At 38.5% G+C, this 17,318-nt stretch overlaps 1 protein-coding gene across 11 annotated transcripts in view; it reads left to right on the top strand.

Moving 5' to 3' along the window:
• The window catches only part of ANKRD28 (ankyrin repeat domain 28), a 212,889-nt gene that overhangs the window by 140,113 nt on the left and 55,458 nt on the right, over nucleotides 1–17,318 (top strand). For 7 of the 11 annotated variants that reach the window (XM_021068207.1, XM_013981384.2, XM_013981385.2 and 4 more), the window contains 3 exon segments: nucleotides 6,900–6,970; nucleotides 12,282–12,482; nucleotides 13,788–13,875. In XM_021068207.1, coding sequence (XP_020923866.1) covers nucleotides 6,900–6,970; nucleotides 12,282–12,482; nucleotides 13,788–13,875 — 360 coding nt within the window. 11 annotated transcript variants of the gene reach the window in all.

Below are 17,318 nucleotides of genomic sequence, written 5' to 3'. Positions count from 1 at the left end.
TTGGGCCAGGGGTGGAATCAGAGCTGCACCTGCCAGCCTTCACCACAGCTGTAGCAGTGCCAGATCAGAGCCACATCTGTGACCTAAATGCAGCTTTCAGCAACACTGGATCCTTAACACACTGAGCAGTGTCAGGATGTGAACCCACATCCACATGGACACTATGTCAAATTTTTTTTTTTAACTCAGTGAATTTTATGTTTAGAGTTGTGCAGTGATCATCACAACCTAATTTGACAGCATTTCCATCCTAAACCCCCAGCCCATCCTTCACCCCTGAAACTTGTTTCCTTTGAAAACCATCTGTTTTTCAACATCTGTGAGTCAGTATCTGTTCTGCAAAGAAATTCATTGTATCCTTTCTTTGATTCCACATGTAAGTGATAGCATATGACGTTTGTGTGTCATTGTCTAACTTCACTTAACGTGATAATTTCTACGTCCATCCATGTTGCTGCAAATTCCATTATTTCATTCCTTTTTATGGTTAATAATCCATTGGGTATATGTACTATGTCTTTTTTTCCACTCCTCTGTTGATGGACATTTAAGTTGCTTCCATGTCTTGGCTATTGTATATAGTGCTACAATGAACATTGGGGTACATGTATCTTTTGTGTGTGTGTGTGTGTGTGTGTGTCTGTGTATGTATGTGTGTGTGTATATATAAATTACTCAAATGAATTTATCACATCTGTAGTTGTATAATGATCGTAACAATCTAATTTCATAGGATTTCCATCCCACAGCCCAAGCACATCCCCCCACCCCCAAACTGTCTCTTCTGGAGACCATAAGTTTTTCAATGTCTGTGAGTCAGTATCTGTTCTGCAAAGAAGTTCAGTCTGTCCTTTTCTCAGATTCCACATGTCAGTGAAAGCATTTGATGTTGGTGTCTCATTGTATGGCTGACTTCACTTAGCATGATAGTTTCTAGGTCCATCCATGTTGCTAAAAATGCCAGTATTTCATTCTTTTTGATGGCTGAGTAGTGTTCCATTGTGTATATGTACCACATCTTCTGGATCCACTCCTCTGTCGATGGACATTTAGGTTGTTTCCGTGTTTTGGCTATTGTACATAGTGCTGCAGTGAACATTGGAGTACATGTGTCTTTGCGAGTCGTGGTTTCCTCTGGATAGATGTCCAGGAGTGGGATTGCTGGATCAAATGGTAGTTAGTTCTATGTTTAGTTTTCTGAGGAATCTCCATACTGCTTTCCACAGTGGTTGCACCAATTTACAATCCCACCAACAGTGTGATAGGGTTCCTTTTTCTGCACACCCTCTCCAGCACTTATTGTTTGTAGACTTTTGGATGATGGCCATTCTGGCTGGTGTAAGGTGTACCTCATAGTGGTTTTGATTTGCATTTCCCTAAGTATGAGTGATGTTGAACATCTTTTCATGTGTTTCTCGGCCATCTGTATGTCTTCTTTGGAGAATTGTCTGTTTAGATCTTCTGCCCATTTTTTGATGGGGTTTTTTGTTTTTTTGATATGGAGCTGCAGAAGGTGTTTATAAATTTTGGAGATGAATCCCTTGTCAGTCGATTCACTTGCAAAGATTTTCTCCCATTCTATGGGTTGTCTTTTCGTTTTGTTTAGGGTTTCCTTTGCTGTGCAGAAACTTTTAAGTTTGATTAGGTCTCATTTGTTTATTTTTGTTTTTATTGTCCATACTCTAAGAGGTGGATCTGAGAAGATGTTGCTGTTGTTTATGTCAGAAAGTGTTTGGCGTATCTTTTTTTAAGATTTTTATTTTTTCCTATTATAGTTGACTTACAATGTGCTGTCAGTTCATGTATCTTTTTGAGTCATGGTTTTCTCTGGATAGATCCCCAGGAGTGATTGCTGGAACAAATGGTAATTCTATTTTTGGTTTTTTGAGGAACCTCCATACTGGTTTCCATGATGGTTACACCAATTTACATTCCTACCAGCAGTGTAAGAGGGTTCCCTTTTCTTCACACTCTATCCAGCATTTATTGTTTATAGACTTTTTGATAATGGCCATTCTGGCTGGGGTAAGGTGGTAGGTACCTGGGAGTAGTTTTGATTTGCATTTCTCTAATAATTAGTGATATTGAACATCTTATCATGTTGTGTTTTTTGGCCATCTCTATGTCTTCTTTGGAGAATTGTCTGTATAGATCTTCTGCCCATTTTTTGATGGGCCTGTTTGTTTTTTTGTATTGAGCTGCAGGAGGTGTTTATATATTTTGGAGATTAATCCCTTGTCAGTGGCATCATTTGCAAATATTTTCTCCATTCTATGCGTTGTCTTTTCGTTTTGTTTAGGGTTTCCTTTGCTGTGCAAAAACTTTTAAGTTTAATTAGGTCCTATTTGTTTATTTTGGTTTTTATTGTCATTACTTTAGGAGGGGGATCTGTGAAGATATTGCTGTGGTTTTTGTCAGAGAACATTTTCCTCTTGAGTTTTATATTTTTTATAAAGTTTCATAAAGTATCCAGTCTTATATTTAGGTCTTTTATCCATTTTGAGTTTATTTTTCTGTATGGTGTTAGGAAATATTCTAATTTCATTGTTTTACATGTAGCTATCCTGTTTTCCCAGCACCACTTATTGAAGGGACTGTCAGTTATCAGGGTTCCCGTGTATGTTGTGTGTGTATTTTCTCTAGCTGCTTTCAATATTTTCTCTTTGTCTTTAATTTTAATCAGTTTGATTAATATGTGTCTCAGGGTGTTCCTCCTTGGGTTTATTTTATATGGTACTCATTCTGCTTCCTGGATTTGAATGAGTGATTCCTTTCCTATGTTAGGGAAGGGGGTTTTTTTGTTTTGTTTTTTAATTTTTTGTTGTTTTTTGTCCTTTTGTCTTTCCTAGAGCCACACCCACGGCATATGGAGATTCCTAGGCTAGAGGTCCCGTCGGAGCTGTAGCCACCAGCCTACGCCAGAGCCACAGCAACTCGGGACCCGAGCTGTGTCTGCAACCTACACCACAGCTCACACAATGCCGGATCCTTAATCCACTGAGCAAGGCCAGGGATGGAACCTTATGGTTCCTAGTCAGATTCGTTAACCACTGAGCCATGACAGGAACTCCTGTTAGGGAAGTTTTTGACTGTTATCTCTTCACATATTTTCTCTGGCCCTTGCTCTCTTCTCCTTCTACACACCTGTAATACAGATGTTGGTGAGTTTAACGTTGTCCCAGAATTCTCCTAGATTGTCTTCATTTCTTTTCAACCTTTTTTCTCTTTTCAAAAATTCTGCATCAGTGACTTCCACTAGTCTGTCCTCCACCTCGCTTACTCAATCTTCTGCCTCCAGTATTCTGCCATTGGTTGCTTCTAGTGAATTTTTTATTTCAGTTACTGTATTTTGCATCTCTGCTTGCTTAATCCTTAAATCTTCTGTTTCTTGCTCAGTGTTTCTTGTAATTTATCATTCTTTACCTCCAGTTTATTTCTAAGATCTTGAATCATCTTCACTATCATCAGTCTAAAGTCTTTTTCATGGAGGTTGGTAACCTCCAGATCACTTGGCTGTTTTTCCGGGGTTTTTTTTCCTGCTCCCTTTTCTGAGTCATAATTTTCTGCATTTTCATTTTTGGTGTGGTCTCCTTTTTGCAGACAATAGAGAATTGTAGTCTGAGACTGCTGTGGTGGTTTGTACCCACCCCATAGCCCACACAAGAGGTGCCCCACCATCTGAGAGCACATGCATGCACAGAGAAAGATGTTCCTATGACAGTCCTGCCCCTTTCCTCTTTCCCTCCCCAACAACGTTTCTTTGCTTCTCTGGCAGGCCCAGGCCTCCTCTGGTGCTCCCTGTACTGCTGCTCAGTCTGCATCCCACAGCCTCCCCAGTCCTTTTTCCAGAACTGGCCTCTGTTGCCCTAGTCTCAGTGCCCAGCCCCCACCCAGGTGTCTCAGGCTGTGGTGTCCGGGGTGGTGGTACTGATGGTCTGTGCAGCTCTCTGTCTACGTTGCCCTCCCCTGACCTACTGCTGTGCTTTTCTCCGTGGCTTTGAGGCTAGTCCTGTGTCCCTGCTGACCTCCCAGTCAGTTAGCCGTCCTCCCAGAGTACAGATTCCTTTCCTCGTTCACAGCTCCCTCTTAGAAGTACTGATCCCGCCCTGGTTTCTTTTTTTCTCTTCTCTCTCTTTTTCCTTTTGTTCTGCCTAGTTATGTGGAGGGTTTCTTGCCCTTTTTGGAGGTCTGAGGTGTTCTGCCAGTGTTCAGTAGATGTTCTGTACAAATTGCTCTTCGTATAGTTTTTTTTTTTTTTTTGGATGTGTTTGTGGAAGAAGGTGAGTACCACGTCCTCCTCCTCTGCCATCTTGATCCCTGGTCCACAACCACTGTTGTTAATGTCTTAGCTTCCCCCAGGGTTTCCTCATACAAAAGTGAATATTGCTTTTTTTCACTTTTTATTTCTCAGGTCTATATTAGCACATAGAGATCATCCTTGTTTTTTGTTACAGCCACATTCTACTTGTCAGTTAATACCTTGAGTCAGACTTCTGATGCTTCCCATTTATTGGAGGCCCATTATCAGGCCTCATTCTTCTCTCTGTCTTTCCAGGGTACTTGTCTCTTCTGAGTGTCTGTGTCACTACTCTTTAGGCCTTAATACCAGGAATTGCCCTTCTGCTGTGCACATAAATACAACATCATAGAAAGGGGCAGGTGTTACAGAGGACCATTGATGTTCCAAGCAATAAATAGGGAGAAAGAAGGAAACCCCTTCATTGTCTCTAGAGCTTCAACTTTTTGACCATGAACATTTGAAATATTTGTGATAACTACGTTCTGCCTCTTACCCCAAACAAATGCTGACCTGTATTCAGACTATGTTCTCCCAATTTTGATCTCAGCAGAACCTGGCACTTACTTGTTCAGATGTTTATGACGTGAATATACTGCTCTCTCAGGTAGCTTCTTTATTCTGCTGACTCCCTTTCTCCCAAAGCCTTATAGCACTTTGTTTGTTTGTTTGTTTGTTTGTTTGTTTGTCTGTCTGTTTTTTGCCACATCTGCAGCTTATGGAAGTTCCCAGACCATGGATTGAATCTGAGCTGCAGCTGTGACCTACAGCACAGCTGCTGCAATGCCAGATCCTTAACCCACTGTCCCAGGCTAGCCTCTTCTCACTAGCCTCTGTAGCAAACCTAGCTGCTGCAGTCAGATTCTTAACCCATTGCACTACAGCGGGAACTTCCCCTTAAGCAATCTTGAAAGCTCTCCTGCTGATTCATTATTCTTTTAGGGTCCTCAGTGTCCCTGTCCACGGAGAGTTCAGCTTTAAGCACCACATTTGTGGATTATTTCCTACATCTGCATTTCATTCATTTCTCTCATGTTCAAGACTTTTAAAGTCTAGCTCTAACATATCTGTGCTATATGAACTAGCTACATTGAATATATGTTAATCTAAGAAGCTGTTAGGAGATATGTTTTATAGCTAAAGAAATGTATGTTCAGAGGGATCATACAGCTAATTAGGGACCTGTAGCCAGAGGTTATTCAGGCTATGACCTGGAGTCACTGCTTGATAATGCCCTAGAACTTCACACTCAACATAGAATGTAAACATTAGGATGTCCGAGTTCTATCCTTGGTTCTGCTACACTTGACTCTGACTCTGACGTTGAGCTGCTTGCTGTACCAGCATTTAATCATCTGGAAAGTAAGGAGCTTGGACTAAGCCTCTTCTCACTAGCTAGTCTTAAATCTAGATATATATCTAGCATTGCTTATAGTGTTTGGTCTGTTGCCTGTTCCCCTGCACTTTTAAGAGCCAGGGCTGTTTCTCTTTACCTAGAGTGATCCTACAGTGTGCTGCTTTTAATTAATTGGTTGAGATTTAAGCACCAAATCAATGGATTTTACATAGGTGATAGATTTCTCCCTCCTCACATTACAAGATGCACTTTTTGTCTTACTTAATATATTTCCATTCTATTAGGGATAATTTTTACCCATTGATTTAATGATTTTTAAGCAAGTATATATAGTTGATTTGTTATTTTAAAAAATTATTACTACTTCAGAGCTTTAGGTATAACCTAGAAAGACACATGAGCTAGTTCATTTCTTTCTCAATTTTTTTCCCGAAGTTTGCTTTTTTTTTTTTTTTTTTTTTTTTTTTTTTGTCTTTTTGCCTTTTCTAGGGCCACTCCTGCAGCTTATGGAGGTTCCCAGGCTAGGGGTCTAATCGGAGCTGTAGCCGCCAGCCTATACCAGAGCCACAGCAATTCAGGATCTGAGCCATGTCTGCAACCTACACCACAGCTCACAGCAACACCAGATCCTTAACCCACTGAGCAAGGCCAGGAATCAAACCGGCAACCTCATGGTTCCTAGTCAGATTTGTTAACCACTGAGCCATGACGGGAACTCCAATTTTTTCCTCTAAGTTTAAAGCCATTGTATGCATTTTATAAAATAACTTTGTAGTGCTAATGTATTTTTAATTATCGCTGGAAAACTATTTTGATAATATATTGTTTTATAATGTGATACATTCATTATAAAGAAATATAATGAATACTTTCTAACGGTCTACACTTTATGTCTGAGTATTCTTCTTTAAGTATTTGAGTTTTTTAACACACATTCTAAAGTGGGTTCTGATTGTTTTCACTTTGGATATGCTCTGTATAAAGGTGGCTATTCTAGCCTGTATATAAAATAACATTTTGTTGATTTTTGAATAAATAAATAGCCAATACTTTATTGAATAATGACATCCATTTAAAAAGATAGTTTTGTAATTTAAATGTAATTTATTAGCAAAAAGTATAAAAATGAAGTATACATTTTCAATTGTTATTTATCCAATTTGGACTATATGTAACTAGTATTTCAGATTTATTTAAAATATTTTATGTAAAATTTTTCAATTTATTTTTTTCTTCTTGTTGCAGGAGCTAGAGTTAATGCCAAAGACAGCAAATGGTTGACACCTTTACACAGAGCAGTTGCATCTTGTAGTGAGGTATGAAATTTCTTTTAGTAAATATATTGTATATAAGATTATTAAGAAGCCCTGCTTATGAGCCCATATTCAAATTCTGTATTTTCAAAAAAAGAAAAAGCAACTGAAAATACCTAGACTAGTCACTTTATTTTGGAATTTGTACAAACCAAGTTATTAATTGTTCAATCTCCCTCTTGTGACTAAGGCCTTTTGGAGAGTCTGAAGTAGCAGAGAAAACCCTCCTACTGTACTTCCTATGAGGGAGATTTTTTTTTTTTCCTCTATTTTAAAATTCCTCCTTGGGGCTTTTCTCTACTGGTTCACATTAGCCTCGTAGATATATTGCAAAGGTTCTACTGGTTGCAGTCAAGAAATAATATTAGCATTGTATAATGATTAATTGAAATATTGTTTAAGTAAACACTGAAATTAGTTTCTGAAACATTTACTTGATCTCACATTTTGCCAGTTCTAAGTATGTAACCTTAAACTATGTTAAGTGTCTTATGAGGAAAAACAGTTCCATCTTATTTATAATTCTGTATGCTGTTTGCTCTTCAAGATAACTGACATTTTTGGAGAACGTTCACTTTTGTGTTTTTCATATCTTCTCATTCTCATAACATCCTTGTAGGGTAGATATTTTGAAGGAGCTGTTGTAGTTAACTCAGTTTGTTAACCACTGAGCCATGACAGGAACTCCTTTTTTTTTTTTTAATTTTATTTTTTTAATTTTTCTTTTAAAAAGAAAATCTCCTAATTAGCGAACTCTTAGGAAGCCTACTCAAAATTATCAATTTCACTGATATTCTTTGAATTATTCCTTTTGTAGCCTGAGAGCAGAAGAGAGCTATACTTACATATTTACTTCATTTAATGAGAAAAAAAAACCACATACGGTTATATAAAAGACAAAACTTTAAGTAGCTTTTGGTTTATGTTTTTGAGATAATGTGAGAGAAGGAAGCTCTACAGAAGATGATTAGAGTGTTTTCTCAGTTCTCTCAAAGACAGACACGGCTAGCATCATTGTAGTTGCATAGGAGGGAAGTTAACTCATCAAAGACAGTGGAGGCCATGCGATTTAACACCCTCATTGAACTTGGGTTGAGAATTAACTGTCCCAAACGCCTCAGTTCTCCTTCAGTGACGTGGTTTCCACATACTTGATTGTATTGCCTGGTTGCGATCTTCTTTTCTCCACCAACTGGTTTGTGATTGTCATTCTTCAAGTGTAGCATACAATTCAGTGCTCTCTAAATGCTGAGTATTCTTCTGAATAAATCAGTTCCTGAGCATTAGGGCTGTTGGTGGTGCGTTTGTCTTATTTTTGGTTTGAGAGGGGTTGGTTGTTTTTACCCTCACTTACAACATGAGGACATTCCCAGGCAGAGATCTCTCACCCATGCCACAGCATTGACAACGCCAGACCCTTAATTTGCTGAGCCACCAAGGAACTCCCAGTTTTTGGTTTTTCTATTTTAAGACGCCATATCACACTGGATCATGTAAAGGATATGCATTTATTTTTTAGACCTAACTCTAAGAATTAACATTTTAGTTCTATCAAGAGAACTGAATATAAAATATATTATCATGTGAGATATTAGTGGTCCATCCAAACATTGCATTTATTTGCAAATATGTTAGTCCTTTTTTTTCCTGTGTCTAACCTCAAGCTGTGAATAAATACTCTTTAGATACAATTATTTAACCTTTTGTGATCACCCCATCCCCATATTTTATAATCTTACTTAAATCAATATCATAATATAATTACTTGTTTTTAAAATTTTTTTTAAGTCAAGGCACACCTGCAGCATTTCTTACACATACATACTCTCTAATGAAAAAATTGGGATCAGGGTTACTATGGTATTACTTGTAATTAGTGAAACTATGTATATCCTTGATTATCTCTACTTTTTTCCTGAATGTTTGTAATGTGTTAATTAAAAAAATCTACAATTTTACTAAGGTATGACATTAGGCTCCTCGGTTTGTAACTTCCAGAAGTTTACCCTTTTTTAATTTTTGTTTTTGATGTCTCCTATCTTTAGAGGTTTTTTTTTTTTTTTTTTTTTTTTAAGTTTTCTCTAAATTTTTAAAGACCACTACTGTTGTGACACAGCACTAACATATATTATTCTGAGTGGTTAAAGGGTGGATATATTAGCTTGGCTGCCATAACAAAATACCATAGACTGGGCAGCTTAAGCAACAGAAATTTATTTTGTCACAGGCTGGAGCCTAGAAGCCCCAGGTGAAGGTCCAGCAGGGTCAGTTTCAGATGAAGACTATTCCTGGCAGGCAGCTGCCTTCTCTCTGTGTCTTCACCTGATGGGGAGGGTGTGGGAGTGTCTCTCTCTTCCTTGTCTTAGAAGGCCACCAGTCTGATCAGGTTAGAATCCCTCTCTTGTGATCTCATTTAACTTGACTTCCTCTTTATCTACACACACAGTCACATTGGGAGGATAGAGCTTCAACATGAATTGTGGGGGGTGTTCTATTAAGTCCCTAACCCAGGGTTCAGACTTTAATCTGCCCTGATTCTAAAATCTGAGCCATGGAGTCTTTAGGCACCATCTTACCCACCCTCTACCGTAAACCAAATTTATTCTTGCTTTTCTGTGAAACAAAAGTATAGTCTTTTTTTTTCTTTTCTTACCAATGAAACATAAATAGTCCACATACTTTTCAGGAACTTTGAGGTATTTAGTTGTGAATTCCAGATGAGAACAATTATGGCATCTCTAGTGTACTGTATTTGCCCAATTTATCCAATTATAAATTCTTTATTTTGGTTTTCATTATTTTCTAGTACATCCCTATTAACTTTTCCCAGGGTAATGTTAGTATAGTTCCCCAAGTCACAATATATTCTTCTTGAGGATGGGGGTGGAGAATACTGACAGTGTTTATACCTTGTTCTTCATATTTTTTTGGTTTTTTTTGTTTTTTATCTTTTCAGGGCCACACCAGAGGCATATGGAGGTTCCCAGGCTAGGGGTCTAATTGGAGCTGTTGCTGCTGGCCTGCCACAGCCACAGCAATGCCAGATCTGAGTCACATCTGCAACCTACATCACAGCTCACGGCAACACCAAATCCTTAACCCACTGAGTGAAGCCAGGGATCGAACCCACAACCTCATGGTTCCTGGTCATATTTGTTTTCTACTATGCCACAATGGGTACTCCTGTTCTTCATGATTTTGAGTACATAATTCCTCTATGTATCTTTGCCCCAGTATTACTTTTTTAAATTGAAATATATTTACAGTAAGATGCATAGACTTTAAGTGTGTAGTCTTGAGTTTTGGCAAATGTGTACACCCTTGTAACTTTTTCCTCACCAGGATATAAAATATTCTGTCACTCTAGCAAGTTCCCTCCTGTTCTCAGAGGCAACCATTATTCTGATTTATCTCACCACAGAGAAATTTTGCCTGTTGTAGGATTTTATAAAAATGGAATCATAACATATGCACTCTACTGTCTTCTTTTGTTCAGTGTGACATTTTTGAGATTCATCTATATTGTTGTGTACATTAATGGTTCATTTCTTTTTATTGTTGAATAGTATTGTATACCACTTTGTCCTTTTTTTTTATGGGTGGACATTTACCTTTTTTGGTTTTGGCTCTTATGAATGAATAAAACTGCTACTAACATTCTTAGATGGGTCTTTTTAAAATTTCTCTTGGTTAAATAGCTGGAGTATAGAATCGTAGGGTCACAAGGCAGCCCTCTGTATGCCTTTGGTTACCTACTTAGTAGTTTGATAGATTAATAGGTGTCTTCAGTCTTTTACCAGTCTTGTACTATTTCCCATATTTCAAATAGTTCTGATTATTTTTTATTTCTATATGAATCACGGAGTTCCCATTGTGGCACAGTGGAAGTGAATCTGACTAGGAACAATGAGGTTGAGGGTCGATCCCTGGCCTTGCTCAGTGGGTTGAGGATCTGGCATTTCCATGAACTGTGGTGTAGGTCGCAGACACAGCTCAGATCCTGGGTTGCTGCAGCTGTTGCTGTAGGCCAGCAGCTGTAGCTGCGATTCGACCCCTAGCCTGGGAACCTCCACATGCCGCAGGTGCGGCCGTAAAAAGCAAAAAAAAAAAAAAAAAAAAAAAAGACTATGTACGAATCGTGAATAATAGTATTCTGTTCTGGCTTCCTTCCTACTTTGTGTATTTAGTTATTTTAATCTTTTGAATACTTTTCATATACGTCAAGTTTTTTTGCCTTATAGCAGACTTGAGATGTGATGAACATGTAGTATTTCCCTTCTTTACTAATAAGAAAACCAAGGGTCGGTTTACTAGATAGAACTGAGATGATTCTGTTCTGGTTCCAGTCCTTTCCATTTCATATGTAGTTTGTTGTTCACTTGCCAAAAATGGGATTATCACTATAAGGAAAAAAATTTGCTACGTCTAGTCCTGATTATATTGCTTAATATTGATGGCTTATTAGATCCCTTATGATCTTGCAGTGAGTCCAGTTTTCGGATGTTTTGTGATGTTTCCTTGTGCTCTGGGACACCAGGTCTCCCCCCCGCCCCCCGCTTTTTTTAGGGCACACACCTGCAGCATAGGAAGTTCCCAGGCTAGGGGTTGAATCAGAGCTGCAGCTGCAGGCCTACACCACAGCTCACAGCAATGCTGGGTTCTTAACCCACTGAGTGAGGCCAGGGATCCGAACCAAAATCCTCATGATGTTAGTAGGGTTCGTAACCCACTGAGCCACAACAGGAATTCCTTGAACGGTAACTCTTAATTTGCCTTGTTAACACCACCTCTCCCTCCAGGTAGTATCACTGCAAAGCCTGCCTGCCTGCTTTTCTCTCTGTCTCTTTTTCTTTAATGAACTAGTTCCCAGTGATTTTTTCGTTTTGTAAGATAGAGCATGTGTAATACTTGGGAAATAGTGTGTTTTAAATTTTCATATATTTAATGGCAAAGTGATAATTTACATTTTAAAGCTTTGAAAGTATAAATTGTATCTCACCATCTAGAAAAGCAAAAGTAATGAATGTTTTTGGAGAATATTTGTATTTCTTCTTGTGAATTTTAATAGAGATTGCTCTTCCCTTAATTAGGGGATGGAAAAGGGAATGTTTTGTCTTAATGCATCTTATATGGTTTTGAATGGCTTGGAAGGAAGTTCAAAGTATTTTGTTTTCTGGCTTATTTATAGCAGGTTCTTCCAGAACTATTTTTATCCTCAAGAAATTTTATTCCCTTCATACACAAACACACACACACACACAATTTCTAAAACTGTTAACTCACTTGTCTTGTATAACATCTTCATATGTTTTAGGAAGCAGTTCAGGTACTTTTGAAGCATTCTGCAGACGTTAATGCTCGAGACAAAAACTGGCAAACTCCATTACACATAGCAGCAGCTAATAAAGCTGTAAAGTGTGCGGAAGCTTTGGTTCCTCTACTGAGTAATGTAAACGTGTCCGATCGAGCGGGGAGAACCGCACTGCACCATGCAGCTTTCAGTGGGCATGGGGAGGTAGGTGGCATTCAGTCAATCAGTAATTCTCTCTCCCTGCATCCTCCCACACCCCGCCCCCAATTATTAATAGACTTGCCCTTTTTAGCCAGTCATCAGTCCATGGTAAAAGCAAACAAAAATATCTATCTTGTTAACTTTTATCTAGTTTCACTCAGCAGATCCTCAGATTTCTTTCCCTGGTAATTCATGATATAACTTTCCCAGATTTAGAGATTTACTTATCACATACAGCCCCTGCACTTGAAATTCCTGGTTGACCTGGGGATACAAAGGCGAACGTTGCCAACTCTTAAACACCGCGTGAAAAGGATGTTCTGTCATAGTGGGAAAATTGTCCAGAATGACAGTAGTTTCATTGTTCTCCCAGAAAGATAGTAGCAAAGGAATGTGGAGGGTAGGAACCATCTTCTAGAATGAAACAGAGGTAGAAGAACAATTGAGGCCAACTTGTACAATCCTTCAGTTGTGTTGCAGACACAAAAATTCAAGGGGGTAAAGTAATGGAAAATATAGCACAGGGAACTATACTCAGTATTTTGTAGTAACCTATAAGGGAAAAAAAAATCTGACAAAGATGATACATATGTATCACTTTGCTCTACATCTGAAATATTGTAAATTAGCTATACTTCAGTTTTTTTTAAAAAGGGTAATTACATGGCTGAGAGCTAGTCACTGCAGTGCTGTTTTCAGAGTTGTTCTCTGCTTTTGCAGCATAAAGAATTCTTGCCTCCATGGCAGTTAAGGTCGCTAGATGCGTCACTTTTTGACATTTGGAGTGCTCTTTCCAATAGGGAAACTATTGTAAATATGCTTAGACATAAAAGAAATAACTATTCTTGGTACGTTTTGAGGGATGTAGCCTGTGCAGTGACCTTCAGGTCTAATCATATTACCGACACTATATTTATGTTTGAATTAAATTTAAGGTATTTCTAGGATCAGAATGCACTTGGAATTTTAATAACACTTTGGGCTCTAAAAAAGGAATAAAACCTGTTTTTAAATATTCCACCCTTAGACTTTACAGATTTGTGCTTAGTTATTCATAAAATGCCAGGACACAAAATGGCATCTTTAAAAGATACTGATACTTCAATAACAACCGCACTGAAACCTCTTTTTTGTGTTTTGTCCTGTTGTTTATTAAACTATGTTAGAGAGTCTTTGTATGTAATGTAGCTCCTTCCAAAATGAAGAAATTCACTCCCAGAAAGGTTGAGATCAGTAGTCCTCACGAGGGTTATTCTTGAACAGTTCTGCCTCTAAATTTTGAGGAAACTGTGTTTATTTTTATTCCAGATGGTCAAGCTGCTCTTGTCTAGAGGTGCCAATATTAATGCTTTTGATAAGAAAGATAGACGTGCTATCCACTGGGCCGCATATATGGGTATGTACTTTTAAAATTTATTTTTTGACATTATATATTAAGGAAAAGTTGGACATTTTCATTCTTGCATTTGGTATAACATATTTTAGGATAGTGAGAAGTTACACCATATCTGAGTTTGCTGCCCAAGTGGAACCAGCCTGGCAGTAGGGGAGGTTTGCTAGGAGAAGGGGAACATTGGGTCCAGTTCTGAAAGATGTTTAAAATTAATCCTGTTTACCTTTAAAAGGAGAGATATCCTAGACATAAGCCTGGGACACAAAATTTAGATTGGTGTTTACTAAAAGCTCATTCTCATACCCATCCTGTGCCCATTCTTGTTTGCATGGGAATATTGAGGTAGAAGTTATGAAGCTGTATTAAGAAGCCTAATACTCTGGGCCAGGCACTTAGTTATTAAATAGGCATCATCGGGAATTCTCTTCCTGGATCAGCAGTTAATGAACCCGACTAGCATCCATGAGGATGAGGGTTCGATCCCTGGCCTTGCTCAGTGAGTTAAAGATCTGGCGTTGCCATGAGCTGTGGTGTAGGTCTCAGACACTGCTCGAATCTGGCATTGCTGTGGGGTGGTGTAGGCCAGCAGCTCAAATTCTCTCCTTAACCTGGGAACTTCCATATGCCCCAGGTGCAGCCCTTAAAAAAAAGCAAAAATAAATAAATAGGCATCAACATATTTGGTTTCTACCATAGTAATTTCACAGGAGGAAAGTGGGGCTTAGAGAATAGGCTTTTCTGATTTTAACATTCTTAAAAAGTCTTAGGATCTGCAAAATTGCACTCTAATACTAAGAGGGTTGTGTGAAAATGGTCCTGGGGCAGGCCGCTTAAAACCCATGCAGCCTCGTAAACAGAGCACTAAAGAAAACATTAATGAATCTTGTGGTAACTTGGATAGTTAGGGAGGAGGTAGGTCAGCCTTCCTCAGGATACTTTAAAATGCACAAAAGGAACAGCATAGAGCTGCTGGCTGTGGGCAGCAAGACTGTGCAGGTCAAGTGGCTCTCTAAGCAGAGGAAGCACAACTTGCCACAAACCTTGACATCCTGCAAGGCCAGGCTGTGCCTCTGGGAGGAAGCCATGGACAGAAGCTTCTTAAAATAGAATTGAAAGAGCTCCTCTCTTTGCAGCCATAGTGCTAAAGACTTTTTTATTCCTCCCCAAAGTCATAATTCTGCTTCTGCTGTTCTGGCTCCCCTGACTTAGGAAAAATCACATACAGGCTGATGGAGCTGCTGCGTGGTGCTGGTTTTATTCCTTTTGGTACTCCTGTCCCACAGGCATTGCTTGTCTTCATTACTTCCTGCTCTTGGTTTCATCTTTTCCTATCTCTCACTTAAAATTAGAAGATTAAAGAAAGATTTGATAGAAAATTATTAATTTTAGAAACTCATCAAATTGTAAAATAGAAAAATATGAGAAAACTGTATACTTTAAATGTTTACAAATTAAGCAAAGTATGTTATGCTTTTTATCTCCAAATAATTAGACTTGGCTAAACAGCTGTTTTCATGAAATTGAAGGCCAAGCAATTTTGTGGGTTGCCTCTCTAATTGAGCTCCCAGAATAATGGATTTGTGTATTTCAGAAGCACTCAGGTGGCTTTGTTTTCCTTGATCTAAGAGTCACTTTTTAGGAGTTCCTGTTGTGGCATAGCAGAAACAAATCTGACTAGTATCCATGAGGACACAGGTTCAATCCCTGGCCTCGCTTAGTAAGTTAAGGATCCCATGTTGCCACAAGCTATGGTGTAGGTCGCAGACATGACTCAGATCTAGCATTTCTGTGGTTGTGGCATAGCTCAGCAGCTACAACTCCGATTCACCCCCTAGCCTGGGAACTTCCATGTGCTACAGGTGCAGCCCTAAAAAAGCAAAAATAAACAAGTAAATAAAATAATGTTATATGAATTAAGAAGTTGCAGAATAAAAAATTAAAACAAAAAAAAAAACAGTCACTTTTTAGGCCAGTTTTGAATTGTAAAAAAAATCTGTTTCTTGGACCTCATGATCCATATACTTTTTGAGCATAAACATTCAGATTAGTAATTCTCCTTCCTCTGTTTCTTTCTTTAAGCTTGGGAAAAAAAGGAGTGTTGACACAGTTTCTAAAACTATTCAGTTGTTCTCGGTGTTGAGGATTAAAAGGGGCTAAATAGGGGTTCCTGTGGTGGCGCAATGGGATCAGCAACATCTTGGGATCATTTGGGTTCAGGTTCAATCCCCAGCCCAGCACAGTGGTTAAGGATCTGGCATTGCTGCAGCTGTGACTTAGGTCACAGCTACAGCTCAGATCTGATCCTTGGCCCAGGAACTCCATATGCCTCGGGACAGCCAAAAATGTTGGGGGTGCTGAATATGTGAACGTAGGACACTTTTGACTTGGCTGTTAGACAGGCCTGAAATCCACTCATTGTCACCTCTAGAGAATCTGTCACTCTTAGCCTAAGAGGCATACATGAATTCTTGTAGTTTATTTCTCACAGGCTTCCTTATTTGCCCTGGCCTTCTGTCCCCTTCTGTCCCTTGAGCTGCCCTTACTTTTCTGTCAGGCTCTACCTTTTATTCTTATGCTATGATCGAATTCTCTGTCAGTGTTCCCCAGCCCCACCTCTGTCCGCAAATGAATTGATCATTTTTCTCTCCTTACCCCATGTTTGCTCCTACCATGAGCCTTCATTAAGATCCCTTTTACTCATTCATCTTTTCTGTTGCATTCAGTGCTTTTAGCAGTATCCCATCAGGTTTTGCTTCACATTACCTTACCTTGATGACTTTGATATAGAGGGTACTAATTACCTTGATTAGTAATTCCTTTCATTATTTCTTTGTGAAACAATGCATAATTTGAGTTGATATGAAATGGTATTTTTTTTCTTTTTCCTTTCTATATAAAAACTTATAAATTTGAAACAAAGATCATTTTATTTTTCTTAAACATTCACGAGCAAAAGAAAAATATAAGGGAATGTACATATATATACACACATATATATGACTGAGTCAGTTTGCAGCATAGCAGAAATTGGCTCAACATTGTAAATAAACTGTAATAAAAATTAAAAATAAAATCTTAAAGAAAAATTTAAGGAATTTCCCAAATTCCTGAAGATTCACATTGAATGGATATAACTTTTTATTTATTTTTTGCTGCACCCATGGCATACTGGGAATCAAACCTAAGCTACAGCAGTGACAATGCTGGATCCTTACTGCTAGGCCACCAGGGAACTCCAGTTTTTCAAAAGGATGTTGTGATTGACTACAGAATTATGTATGCTGTGCATGGCTACTGGATACTGTCTTCTAAACATACACTCAGATGAATTAAATGAAATCTAGTCCCCTTGGTAGCATCATTCTATGAATTGATAAAGAAGACACATACTTAATCTGGCTAGGGTATACGTAGCTAGAAAAGTGTAATTTATTTCACTCTAGAAC

The sequence above is a fragment of the Sus scrofa genome, chromosome 13 (genome assembly GCF_000003025.6).
Source record: "Sus scrofa isolate TJ Tabasco breed Duroc chromosome 13, Sscrofa11.1, whole genome shotgun sequence".
Taxonomy (NCBI): Eukaryota; Metazoa; Chordata; class Mammalia; order Artiodactyla; family Suidae; genus Sus; species Sus scrofa.
The sequence above is the reverse complement of the archived record's forward strand: the minus strand, read 5'-3'. Positions and strand labels throughout refer to the sequence as shown.